Consider the following 13,631-nt stretch of genomic DNA (forward strand, 5'->3'; position numbering starts at 1 on the left):
GAACCTAAAAATGAAATTGAATTCTGAAATATACTGAACACAATTCCGCAACTAAATATTAAACCTGTATTTTGGACCTGAATTCTGGAACCGAGTTCTGGAACTAGATTCTAGAACTGGACCTGAATTCCGGATCTGAGTTCTGAACCAAATTCCTGGAACTATATTTTGGAACTGAATTCCGGAACTAAATTTCATTAACTGAATTTCAGAATTAATTTTTGTAACTGACCCTGAATCCTGGAACTGAGCTTTGGAACTAAATTCTGAAAGTGGATTTTGGAATTGAATTCTTGAACTGAGTTCGGAATTTGGATTCTGGATGTGACTTCTGGAACTTTTGAATTTAGAAACTGAATTCTGAACCAGATTTTCTGAATTCTAATTCTAGAGCTGAATTCTACACCGAAAGCTGAAAATGAATACTGAACTGAACTCCGTAATTAAATGCTGAGGCTAGATTTTGGACCTGGATTTTGGAACTGAATTCTGTATCTGAATTGTGAACTTGAAATCTTGAAGATCTTGAAAACTATGATCTCGATTCAAATTCTGGACCGGGAATCTGAAATTGGAATTGTATTTTGCAACTGAGTTCTGAACCTGATTTTCAGTCCTGAATTCTAGTCCTGTATTCTGGAAATAAATACTGAATCTGGATTGCGGCATCAAATTCTGGAACTAAATTTTGAAACTTAATTGAACGGCTGAAAGCAAAAATCGGATAAGTGCAACTTAGTTTGGAAAGCCCGTTTAAGTATTTTTGAATGCAAAAAGCCGTTCAATTCTGGAACTGAATTCTTAAAGTGAATTTGAATTCCGGAACTAAGTTCGAGAAATTAATTATGGAACTTAATTCTGGAATTAAATTCCGAAACTGAATTCCGGAACTGAATTCTAGAACAGAATTTTGAACGTGAATTCCTGAATTGTATTTGGCACCTGTATTCTGGAACCGAATTCTGAACTTGAAATCATGACTGGATTATGGAACTGAGTTCTGGATATGATTTTTCAAACCTGAATTCTGAACCTTAATTCTGAGTCTAAAACTGAAATTAAATTCTGAAACATTATACTGAACCGAATTCCAGAACTAAATACTGAGCCCGGACCTGGATTCTGAATCTGAATTCTAGATCTGAAACCGTGATCTCGATCTTAATTCCGGACCGGGACTCTGAGACTGGAACAGGATTTTGCAATTGAGTTTTGAACCTGATTTTCAGTCCTGAATTCTAGCCATGAATTCTGGAACAAGATTCTGAAGCTGAGTCCTGAAAATGAATCTGACTTCCGGAACTAAATTCGAGAAATGAATGATGGAACTTAATTCTGTAATTAAATTCCGGAACTGAACTCAAGAACAGAATTTCGAGCCTGGATTCTGGAACTGAATGCTGAACCTAGAAACATGATTTGGATCGAGATCCCGGAACTGAATTATGGAACATTGAAATTTTGAAACTGGGCTCTGGAACTGAATCCTAGCTGGATTATGGAACTGTATTTTGGAACTGAGTTCTGAACATGATTTTATGAACCTTAATTCAGAACCTGAAACTGAAAGTTTTTTTTCGTCTCTATTGAAGAGGTTTTAGCTGGTTCGTCTCTGAGAAACTGAAATTGAATTTTGAAACATTATACTGAGCTGAAATCTGGAACTAAATACTGAACCTGGATTCCGCAACTAAATTATGGAGCTGGATCTGAACTCTGGACCCAATTTCTAGAATTGGGTTTTAGAACAGAATTTCGGAGCTGCAATTTGATTCCGGACCTGGATTTGAACTTGAATTCTAGCCCTGCAACTGAGTTTGAAACCTGAATTCGAGAAATCGATTCTGAAGCTTAATTCCGGACTAAATTCTGGAACAGATTTCAGAAACTGAACTATGAATCTTGACTTTGAACATTGATTCTGATATTGAATTTCGAAGCTGATTTTTCGACCTGAATTTTGGATTCTGGACCTGGACCAGAATTTTTAAACTGAACTCTAAGCCTGAATTCAGGAACTGAGTTCGGAAAATTAATTCTGAAACTGAATTTTGGATCTACCTGAAACTGAAATCAGGAACTTAATTTTGAAATTGGACCTGAATTCCGGAGCTAAACTCTGAACCTAATTTATGGAACCAAATTTTCGAATAGAACGCCACTGGACCTAAATTTTTAAGAAAGGTTTTTGGAGCTGAATTCTGAGAGAGAATTCAGAATCTGAATTCCGAAACTAAATTCGGGAATCGAATACTAGAACTGAATTCTGGAAGTGAATTCCGGAACAGTATTTTCAAGCTGAGTCCTTGAACTGGATTCTGAACTTGAGTTCTGGATCTGGATTCTGAACTTGAGTTTTGGACCTGAAGTCATGAGCTGAACCGGGATCCCGGGAACTGTGTTTTGGAACTGGCTTCTGAACATGATTTTTTAAACGTCAAATCTGAACTAAAGGCTGAAATTGAATTCTGAAACATTATACTGAACTGGATCCTACAACTAAATACTGAATCTGGGTTTTGGACTTGGATTCTGGAACTGAATTCTGGACCTGCATTGCCGAGATAAATCCTCATTCTGTCTCGGGACCTGAGTTTAGAAATTGAATTCTGGAACTGAATTTTGCAACTAAATTTCGGAACTGAACTCTGATACTGGACCTGGATTGCGGAACTGAATTCCGGAACTAAATTCTGAAACTGGATTTTGGAAAAGCATTCTGTAAGTGATTCTGAACTCTGGAACTGAGTTCGAGAAATGAATTCTGGAACTGAATTACGAAATTAAATTCTGGAACAGAATTTCGAACCGGAATTATTGAGCTGGATTTGGGACCTGGGTTTTGGTACTGAATCCTGGACCTGAAATCGAGATCCAGATCGGTATCTCGGAACTGGACTATGGAACTGTATTTTGAAACTGGGTTCACAACCTTAATTGTAGAATTCAATACTACACGTGAAAGTAAAATTGAATTCTGAATCATTATACTGAACTGAATTCCGGAACTAAACACTGAACCCGGATCCTGGAACTAAATTCTTGACTTGGATTCTGAATTCAGGAAATGGATTCCGGAACTGAACTTTAGACCTAATTTTTGGAATTGTGTTTTATAGCTGAATTATGAAAGTGAATTCTGATCCTGAATTCCGGAATTCTAAATTCGGGAAAATAATTCCGGAACAGAATTTCTAAACAGGATTCTGCACGTAAGTTCTACACCTGGATTCTAGAAATGAGTCCTGGATCTGAGATCATCATCTCGACCGAGATCATGGAACTGTATTTTGGAACTATGTTTTGAACTTGAATTCTGAACCTGATGCCGGAACTGAGTTCTGAAACAACTACCTTGAGCAAAACGTTCCCGGAATCACCGCCGTGTGGCGCTCTCAGTCACCCAATATATATATATATATATATATATATATATATATATATATATATATATATATATATATATATATATATATATATATATATATATATATATATATATATATATATATATATATACATATATATATATATATATATATATATATATATATATATATATATATATATATATATATATATATATATATATATATATATATATATATTTAGGTTCCCACATCTGTCATTGATATTCTATCAAATTTTCAGCTTGATACCTGGGCATTTGTAAATGTATTAAGTCTATCTGCGATTGTGCGTGTCCTCGATTATGGACAATTTTCATAATGGAATTGAATTTGCAACAACGAGTTAGCATTAAATGTTGCGTTAAAAATGGTTTCAATGGTGCGACGACATTGCAAATGTTAGAAGAGTGTGTCGGCGATACTCTGAAGGAAACAGTCGTTTCTCAGTGTCACGAACGTTCCAGAAGTGGCCGTGAGTCTGTGAATGATGATGAGAGAAGCGATAGGCGATGTTCACAGTTTTTTTTTATTACAAGGATGTTGTGTATCATGAATTCCTTCCACAAGGCCCGACCATCAACAAAGAGTATTATTTGAGCCTTATGAGACGTTTACGTGAAGTAATTCGCCGAGAACAACCAGATTTGCGGGCAAAGAACTCGTGAATCTTGCACCACGATAACGCACCGTCACACAACGCCATCGTTATCCGTAAACATTTGACTAAAAATGAAACGAATACCATTCAACAACCACCGAGTTCACCTGATTTGACTCGCAGCGATTTTTTCCTATTCGGTCGACTCACGAAACCTCTCCGTGAAACGCCTTTCAGTACCCGAGATGAGATTATGTAAAAATCGCAGATGTGATAACGAAAACTGAATATAAAAAATGTTTCGAGGATTGGATCTAGCGCTGGCATAAGTGTGTTGCAGTCGATGAGGAGTACTTTGAAGGAGACGAACTTTCTGATCAAGGTAGTATCTACTGAACCTGGATTCTGGACTTGGATTCGGAAACTGAACTCAAGAATTGGATTTTAGAACTGAATTTAGTAACTGGAACTGTATTTTGGAACTGAGTATTGAATCAAATTTGTTATCCTTTAATTCTAGATCTGAATGACAAGCCTGAATTCTGGACCTGTATTTTGGCCCAAGATCTGAATCTGATCCAACTAAAATGACACGCTTATGGGGCATTGGCTAAAAACCATTCTGCTTTACCTGTAGCTGATTTGTGTTCATCTGATTCTTGGTCTTGTTAATCGTCTAGATCTCCGACGTTTCTACCTCGACGAAACCCACAATTTTCACTTTCTTGGGAAGCCACAGTATCATGACTCCATCATACATCCCGTCTTTCATTCGCCTCGTACAACAAAACTTTTCCGAAGCAGATAATCGGGAAACCGTATTCGGACAGCGTGTGAAAAAATGTGTCAAGTAATGTGACTGTATTTACTTGGAACACGACTGAACCGATTACAACAAATTTTAATTCAAACGAAACGTTCTACGACTCCGTAAGTAATCCTTGAATTTTAGCCGGATTCAACTTCCGGCTCTAGAATCATGGAGGCTTAGTGTTCGATATTTTAATCCGTCATAACAGTGATGACGTAAGATGGTAAGAAATCAATAGCGGCCCTTACACGATCATTAAAAGTGTCATTACTAAAAAGTAATGGCACTTTTAATGATCGTGTAAGGTCTACGAGTTCAGTAATGACACGAGTAATGATGGAATTCCGGATTTTCCATCATTACCAACAGTATTTCTTCTTCTTATTTTTTTTTTGGAAGTGCTGAATATCTTTAGAGCTATACGCGAAAAAATGACAAAGTGTAGATTTAAATTGTTAATATTTCATTAACCTTAACGTTTCAATGGCAAATCAAATTTATTTTCAGCTAAACGAAAATAAAAATATTGCTATTGCTGGAGTAGTTACAAATACTCATCATTAATAATGAACGTGTAATGCTAAAAAGTAATGATGTACAGTAATGCAGTAATGACGAGCGTTTGAGCAGAAGTGTCATTACTTAGTAATGACACTTTTAATGATCGTGTAAGGGCCGCTAATTGAATCAGTGGTGTCTCATGTGTTACGGGTTGTGCACTGATTATATCAGATGTAACAGTTCGTTGTAAGTGAAAGCTAAAGATTGAGGAAATTCGCTTGTGTTTTCCAATATAATGAAATATCGATATACTTTCGGATGAGATTTTTTTTATTAAACTTATTTCGTATCATCGTGCCAATAGAAAAAAAAACCGCGCACTGCACTTCGAGAAAATCTGTCAATAAATGTCAATCTGACCAGATCATTTATTTTTCAAATCTGTGTACGAACCAAAAATTCATTCTGAGCAAAAAAAGTCCCTCCACGTTGAAACACAAATTTTGCCTTGCAAATTGAATACGTTTTTTTGTCAGTATGTGATTGATTCCGAAAATCTGTAAAAGTTCTGCTGAAGATGTGCATTAGGGTGGGAAAAGGTTGTGTGGGAAAAAGATGAAAAGGTTTATATTCTTGCTCCACCAAACTTCTCTTGTTTTGAAAAATTTGCCAAAACCAAAAACATACAGACCTTTGAAAAGCTTTTATCTATCTGGAGGGCAAAAATGGATGAAAAATTCGGAGAATTCGGAGCTCTAAAAAATGAGTTTTTTGTGATGTTTCAAAATTATTTGAAAAAATAATTCGACGGTATGAAATTTTTTTCAAATAAACCTTATGCTGGCTACAAGCATCGCATTCGGACACATTTTTGGAAAACCTTTTCACACTTTCCATGGAAAATTTTAAAGATGAAACAACATTTTATCGACTTATATAAAATAGATCTAAATATACGATAATTTCTAAATAGGAATTGAAACCAAAGTCGAGACGTTCGTCGATGTTTTTCTTAATTTGCTGTCAATGTTAGTTTTGCCCTTCTTTGAAAAACAGTTCAAATATTCTAGGTTAATTTTTTTTTAATCTAGAACATACATCGTAACTGAGAACAAAACTTTTTATGCTTCCATTCCACTGTGAAAAAAAGTTATTTTTCAGAGAAACATCAATGCCTTTTAATAACGCTTCACATACGGTGATAATCGACAATGGGCCGTATCCGTCACACTTCACAACCGAGGCCATAATTCATATCAAGAGTGAGAGATTTTCCAACGGCGAGTGGCAAACGTTTCCGCGAATTAAACCATTAGAATCAAAGCCCCCACTACACACGACTACGACATACCAGCACTTGGCACGGCTAATCACACCTTCTAATGATAGTCAAACAACAGAATGCCTCTACCTCTCTACTGGTTCTACTTTTGTTTCGGAATTCAACAACCGACATACATCGGTGATTTTTCACACGCATTATGTGCAGCACTAAACTAAATGCACGGTGACTAAATGCTGGTAACGGATTCAGCGAGTATTGCTAAATAAATACCGACAGCGATGAAATCAGTGAAAGTTTGACCCAGTAGAATGGACAGCAGTAGCAGTACAATGCGATTTGATCATATTCAAATAAGTAACATGGGTTCATGGAGAACATCATCATCATCATCATCACAGATATAAGTGACTGTTTAGCAATAATAAAATAATAAGTCGAATGGCAACAATAAGAATCATTACATCTCTAATATCTCTGAAGTTTTCGCAGCTCTTAAAGATAGGTCTATGCTCACTCGAACTGAACCCAAGTTTCGTGGAGAGCCGAAAATACACATCCCAGTAGACAGAAAAATTTTATTCCACTTTTCCACGCGTTATTTTCATAGTACTGGATTGATTTGAATCTTCCTATACCTCGAATTTTTCGAAATTTGTATAGTGGAAAACTTCTAGCGTAGCATATTGAAAAAAAAAAATGTACACATGAAATGCATACTCTAAGCGTATTCCAAGCATTTTAATCCATCACTTAATTTTACGCTAGTTAATAATTCCACAATCATATACAGGCAATGTTCAATGTCACCCGCTGGAATAAATTTTGGTTAAATGCAAATTTTTCGCAAACTTCATCTCGTCTGCTACACTTTTCAATGTGAATGCAAATCAATTCGAAAGCACATTTAAACCTCGAAACAGCCATATATCATTGGCTAGCTAACATTCAACATACAAATTCAAACCCACATCCCCTTTCTTTTGGAGTGCCGTTTTAGTTTAGATGCCAAAGCACCCCTTTCCACCACACCCACTGCCAGCGAAATAATCCATCATGGCACGGCTTTGACGTCATCAACGACGTGCAGTGAATGGTGCTTTCGCAGGCGATCTTAGCATCCAATATGGTAAACTTTTCGACAGCTTCGCAACACCTACCTTAGCACGATGATAACCATCCGGATTCATCGACGGCATCAGGAAAATGTCGGTGCTATTGATTAATGCTGCAATTTCCGGATCGTGATCGTAGTTGTTTATGAGATACTGGGCCAAATAGATCAACAATTCGCGTCCGATGGTTTCGTCACCGTGCATGTTGGCCACGTACTTAAACATTGGCATCAGCAGCTGTCGGGGCCGATCAATATTCGGTCGGATTTCAATAGCAAGCAGCGGTCGTCCCTCCAGTGAACTGCCAACATTGTGGATTTTCACCAGGGACGGGTGATCCTTCTGGAGCCGTGCCAATAGATCCTGTAGCTCGTTATTGCTTTCATAATGCGGATTTTGCAGGAAGCTTTCGTCCTCGATTATGGCCCCAGCGGGGTTGACACCTTTCTGCAGCGTGTAGCCATTCACGAGTAAAACACAGCAATTTAGAGCAATCAGTAGCACAGCGGATAATTTCCTACTCGGGCACATCGTTGGAAGGGATTTTTATTCGTTCCGGGAACCAACTGCACAGATTGTGTTGGTGAATGGATATTTTTTTTCACTTTCCACTAAACCACTTCAATACCCGAAACCCACACTTGAAATGATACCCCTAAGCACTTTTCAGGAGGAAGCCCCCCCAATTTTTAGCCAGAGGGCTCTAACCGCCCACACAATTGGTATGATTTTCTAACTTCACCTTGTGGAAGAAAAAAAATCAAACACCACCATTTATCGGAAAAACTGTGACGACGTGCGTTACTCAGCGGAGGAAACCTTACATTTGCCTTCACTTTGTGCTACAACAGATGACTACTAACTCGCGGATAGACAGCTCTATAGATACATGTATAAAAACGGTAAACGGCGTAGCTGTCAACTTTCATTGAATAAGTTGTTGGTGCGATGTGTTAGTGCTGGACTACGCGTAGTTTGGGTCGTTCCTTTTGGGGAGCGTGTGAAAATGACGTTTCACGATCACAATAACTTTTCTTTCATATCGTCGATTATTATCAGAAAATAACGAAAAAACCGCCCAAACAACAAGGTTGATCAAAATAACCAATGAAATAAATGACACACAACTAATAATTAGTTTCCGTTCAACACATGTAACTTTTCGATTGTGTGTAATGGTCTTAAAAATAATTAGCAATTTTAAGATAGTGAAAGACGCTATATGCATACTTGCGGTTAAGTAATTATTTATTTACTTATTGTAAAATCAACAGACATATGGCGGTCCTAATGATAATTTCTTGTACAAAGTATCTCGTGAATGATTGAAGTCGAACCCAGATAATACTCGATGGAGTGATTTGACCATCTAAGCCGATAACGGCACCGTTTGTTCCGTGGTTGGTACGGCATAGAGGAAGTTGAATCAAGGCGTTGTTACGGATAGCTATCTGAGGACGAACAAATGCTGTTGTTCAAAACATTTGATACCATTATTACTTAGGGTTATTTCAAAGCTACTCGAACGAATCTACGTCGTATCGACTCGATTGTCATAACTTTTGGCTGCGAATTGATTTTGAATGAGAAAAACAACATGAGAAACAAAAAAATTCTCCTACGCATATTTGAAGTAGTGCAGACCCAGGATAGCAAAATATTAAACATAATTCGACTTAATAGGATACTTTTCTTTTGAGAACGTAAACTTTAACCATTCCCTTTAGAAAACACTGTTATCGGCCTCCTAGCGGTGACTAGTAGAACGTCAACAGTGCATGTAAAAAGTTTTTGTATTTAATTTACCGGCTTCAACGTAACACATTTTGGCATCTTGTTTGACCTGAAACAAGATTTGGCAGGTTTAGGAAAGATTAGGAAGTATTGTGAGGGATTAAAGGGCTTGAGTAAGTAAGGAAAAGTCATTAGCTTTTCGTTTGAGTGTTTGAACAGAATGATATTACAAGGATAAATTTTTAAATATTACCATTTAATTCTGTTATAAGTATATCACGTCACTATACAAATTCACTATGTATCTCACGACACTATAAATCTTGTATAATAAACGTCACATCACATATGCACATTTCGAATACAATTTATATTCATCTTCAGTGTGATAGTTTTGTTTAGTTATTGAAAGAATGCTTTTTTTTTTGCATAAATATCTGTTTATTAATCTTATTTTTGTGTATTACATCAACATTTTACAGTACAAGTGTTTTGACCCTTTGGCCTTTCATCTTTGTTGTTCATACGATTCGTTATTAATATTAGGTGTTTTAGTTACTCTTGTTTTACATACTAATGTTTAATCATAATATTTATTTTAATTATTTATAAAATGTCTACCTACTTATAACTATCCCTAACCTAATACGTACAAATTTTGAATTATTTGTATTTCAGAGATTGAGCACCTCTCTTCAAATTTCGTGCAGAATTGTTCGAATTTTTGTTCAGGTATATCCAGGGAGGCCATCTCATGTACTTCACTAGTCCTTGTCCAAGGGGGTAGATTTAGAATCATCTTTAAGATCTTACTTTGAATGCGTTGAAGCCTAAGTTTGTGTGTTCGTGCACAACCCCGCCAAACAGGGACTGCGTATTCAATTGCGGGGTAGATGATTTGTTTATAGGGACCGTGCACGGTAACAAGTAGCGCCATTAGTGGCGAATAGGTGAAAAAACTCTACCATAGCTTTACACTGTTACCATATGTTCACGCTGAATAAAATAGTCAAAAACCTGTTTTAATACAACATAGTGGTGTAATGATCCTTTTCTCACATCAATCATATCCTCATATATAATACTGTGGTATACTATTAAAAATATTTCTCTCCGATTCTTAAAATAAACCAAAGAGATTGTTTGTGCATTAACTAGTATAACCTACAGAATGAAACAGTTCTCTGACATCGATGAGAAAACGAAGGAAGTTCCACTATTGTAGGTATTTCGGGCTCTAGAACCCGAGAACGTATAATCGAAGTTGGTTCGTATGGCCATCAACTAACATGATTTTAATTGCAACCGAAAAATATGCTCAATTTTCGGTAGGAGCATAAGATCTTTCATTTGAACCTAAGATTAGGAATACCGGACTAAGTGTAAAAGTAAGTGAGATCCTTTTTTGAGTGTATGACTATTATCTGCCGTCATTATTCGAAAATCGGGAATACTTTCGAGACCAAATTAGACAACTTTTTACTTTTTTCGTTTTGACTCTTCAAGTGACGGTACACAATTTTTAACACACTTTGTCCTATCATTCCGGAACCGAAAGTCGGAAGAATTCCGTGTTTTTACTACTCGATTTTCAAGTGATTGTATAACCTTTCTATATGAGAAAGGCAAAACAGTTCAGCGTTTCAATAAAATGATTATTTGTTGCTAGCTTCGTGACTCGTATTTTCAATATACGTCAAACTGGCTACTCGTGAGATTGCTAGCATTTTTACGATTACAATTTATTTTCTTCCTCCATTCTAAGAGTATGGACCGTCCTGTGAATTATTTGAACTTTTAGTTAAAATTTGACAGTCGGGCAGTTATTTTTTATCGACTAGCTAAATTTATCTAAAACTGTGGCCCATTTCAAAGTTTGACGGATGGAAAGTTATTTGGGTCTATTTTGTTTTGAAAATAAAGTAATAGCAAGTGGTGTAATAATTGCAATTCAGCGAAAGTAAGAATAACTTCGAGAAAAACTTACTTCATTAAAAAAATATTTAAACTTTTTCTTTGGGTATTTTCTTTGAGTGAAAGTATAAAAAGAAATTACACAGAAGCAATTTTTACTAAAGGTCTGAAATTAGAATGTTTTAGCAAGATATTTTTCAGTGTTTCCGGTCAAGTCGATTAAAAAATCATTTAATGTGCTGAGAATATCGTTTGAGTGAATATGACAAATATTAGACACAAATCCAACTGCAATGACAGAAAATGACGTGGCCGTATTTAGATACAGAATGAATAATTCGATTCAAAATTTAATAGTCAGTCGATGTTGAACAATCGTTCGCACCACACGCGAATAATTCCATAGGGTTCGGAAAAAAATCCGCAGAGAAAATACGCTAGAAAGTATTTTCAAACTCAGTTTACAAGTTTTGCTATGGTAGCATTATTTTTTCCACTCGTCGCCTCGTGCGCTGTCGTCGCCGGCCACTAAACCACGCCCTCGTGCACGGTCCCTATAGACAGCCATCTGATTCTTCAGGCATAGTTTAGATGTTCTACAAATCAGCGGATACAGAGACCTGATGAGTATGCTACATTTTTGAACGATTTTGTCAACATGTGACCTGAATATCAGATGTCTGTCAAAGGTGAGTCCTAGATAGATAACTTCATCGGACCATTGAATGACCTCATCACCGAATCGTACTCTGCATTCGTCTGATGGAACAAGTTTTGGAGATCTTGAATGTGGAAACAAGATGACCTGAGTTTTTGCTGCATTGATCACAATTTTCCAGCTTGTAAAATATTCCGTTAAAGCGTCCAGACCTGTCTGTAGTTTTTTTTCAGAGCATTAATGACACGACCTTTGTAAAGAATGGCAGTATCATCAGCAAATTGTGACAGAACACCACCACCTGGAAGAGGTGGGATGTCTGATGTGAAAATGTTGTATAGAATGGGACCTAGGATACTTCCCTGGGGTACACCAGCAGGAATAGTAAATCTTTCTGAAAGTGCATTATTCAGAGAAACCTGGAATGCTCTATCTGCAAGATAATTTTTGATAATTTTAATAAGATACATGGGAAAATTATACCGATGCAGTTTGAACACTAGTCCATCGTGCCACACATTATCGAATGCCTTTTCAATATCCAATATTGCCATGGCAGTCGTTTTGGACACTGATTTGTTTTGCTGTATGACGTTGTTAACTCTTTTGAGCTGGTGGATGGTGGATCTTCCTTTCCGGAACCCAAACTGTTCTTCCAGAAATATATCCTGTTCATCTGCAAAAGCAAGAATTCGCCTTTGTATTGACTTTTCAAACAGCTTGGATAGGGCAGAGAGTAAGCTGATGGGCCGATAGCTCTTGGAAAAGGAAGGATCTTTCCCCGGTTTCAAAACTGGGATAACTTTAGCTAACTTCCACATTGAAGGGAAGTAACCAAGCTCCCAGCACCTGTTAAAAAGTTTAGCTAAGAAGACAAATGAGCGAATACTCAAATGTTTCAGCTCAATGTTGAATGTGTTGTCGAAACCGGGGGCCTTCATATTTTTGGATTTTTTCACAAAAGCCATCAGCTCATTCGCAGTGACTCTACTTTCCTCAGGAACTAAGCTGTCTGATTGGTCAACCTCAGCTACGCTATCAGCAACGGCTCTTTCATATGGACTAACAATGTTGAGTCCTAAATTGTGAGAACACACAAACTGCTGGCCTAGCGCATTTGCCTTCTCTACTGGTGTGATTAAAGGTATTCCTTCAGCTGCGTCCTGGGGTGACATCAGAGGAGGAATAGGCTTCGGTTTTTTCTTAAGCACCTTCGTTAAGGACCAGAAGGGCTTTGAATGTGGGAGAATTTCTCGAAGCTTTTGCTGGAAGTTCCTGTTGCGAAGCTCAGATATCCTTTCCTGGATTATCCTAGTTAAGTTGTTATAAGTAGTCTTCCTATCTAGGATGCCAGTTCGTTGATACTGCCTCCGGTAGATATTCCGAAGTCGGATGAGTTTCTTGGTGACACTGTCGATTTGAAGAGAGGAACTCGGCATATGTTGTACTGGAACCGTCCTATCACGAGCGACTGTGATTGAATGCTGGAAGGAAGATAGGGCTGCATCGATTTCCATCGGGGAATCAAGTGGTAAATCGATATTAATAAGTTGGTCGGCGATATGTTGAAATTGGACCCAATCGGTGCGATAATAGTTCCTCCGAGGT

General features: G+C 37.2%; 1 protein-coding gene across 1 annotated transcript in view; it reads right to left on the reverse strand.

Annotated features, from left to right (window-relative positions):
• The window catches only part of LOC131432425 (carboxypeptidase D), a 67,829-nt gene extending 59,239 nt beyond the window's left edge, over nucleotides 1–8,590 (reverse strand). Inside the window, exon 1 of the mRNA XM_058598673.1 lies at nucleotides 7,763–8,590. Within this exon, the coding sequence (XP_058454656.1) occupies nucleotides 7,763–8,248 (486 nt within the window). The 5' untranslated portion in view covers nucleotides 8,249–8,590. The remainder of the gene's footprint in view (nucleotides 1–7,762) is intronic.
• Between the last annotated feature and the right edge of the window lie 5,041 nt (nucleotides 8,591–13,631).

This window comes from Malaya genurostris, chromosome 2, assembly GCF_030247185.1.
Source record: "Malaya genurostris strain Urasoe2022 chromosome 2, Malgen_1.1, whole genome shotgun sequence".
NCBI classification, from domain to species: Eukaryota; Metazoa; Arthropoda; class Insecta; order Diptera; family Culicidae; genus Malaya; species Malaya genurostris.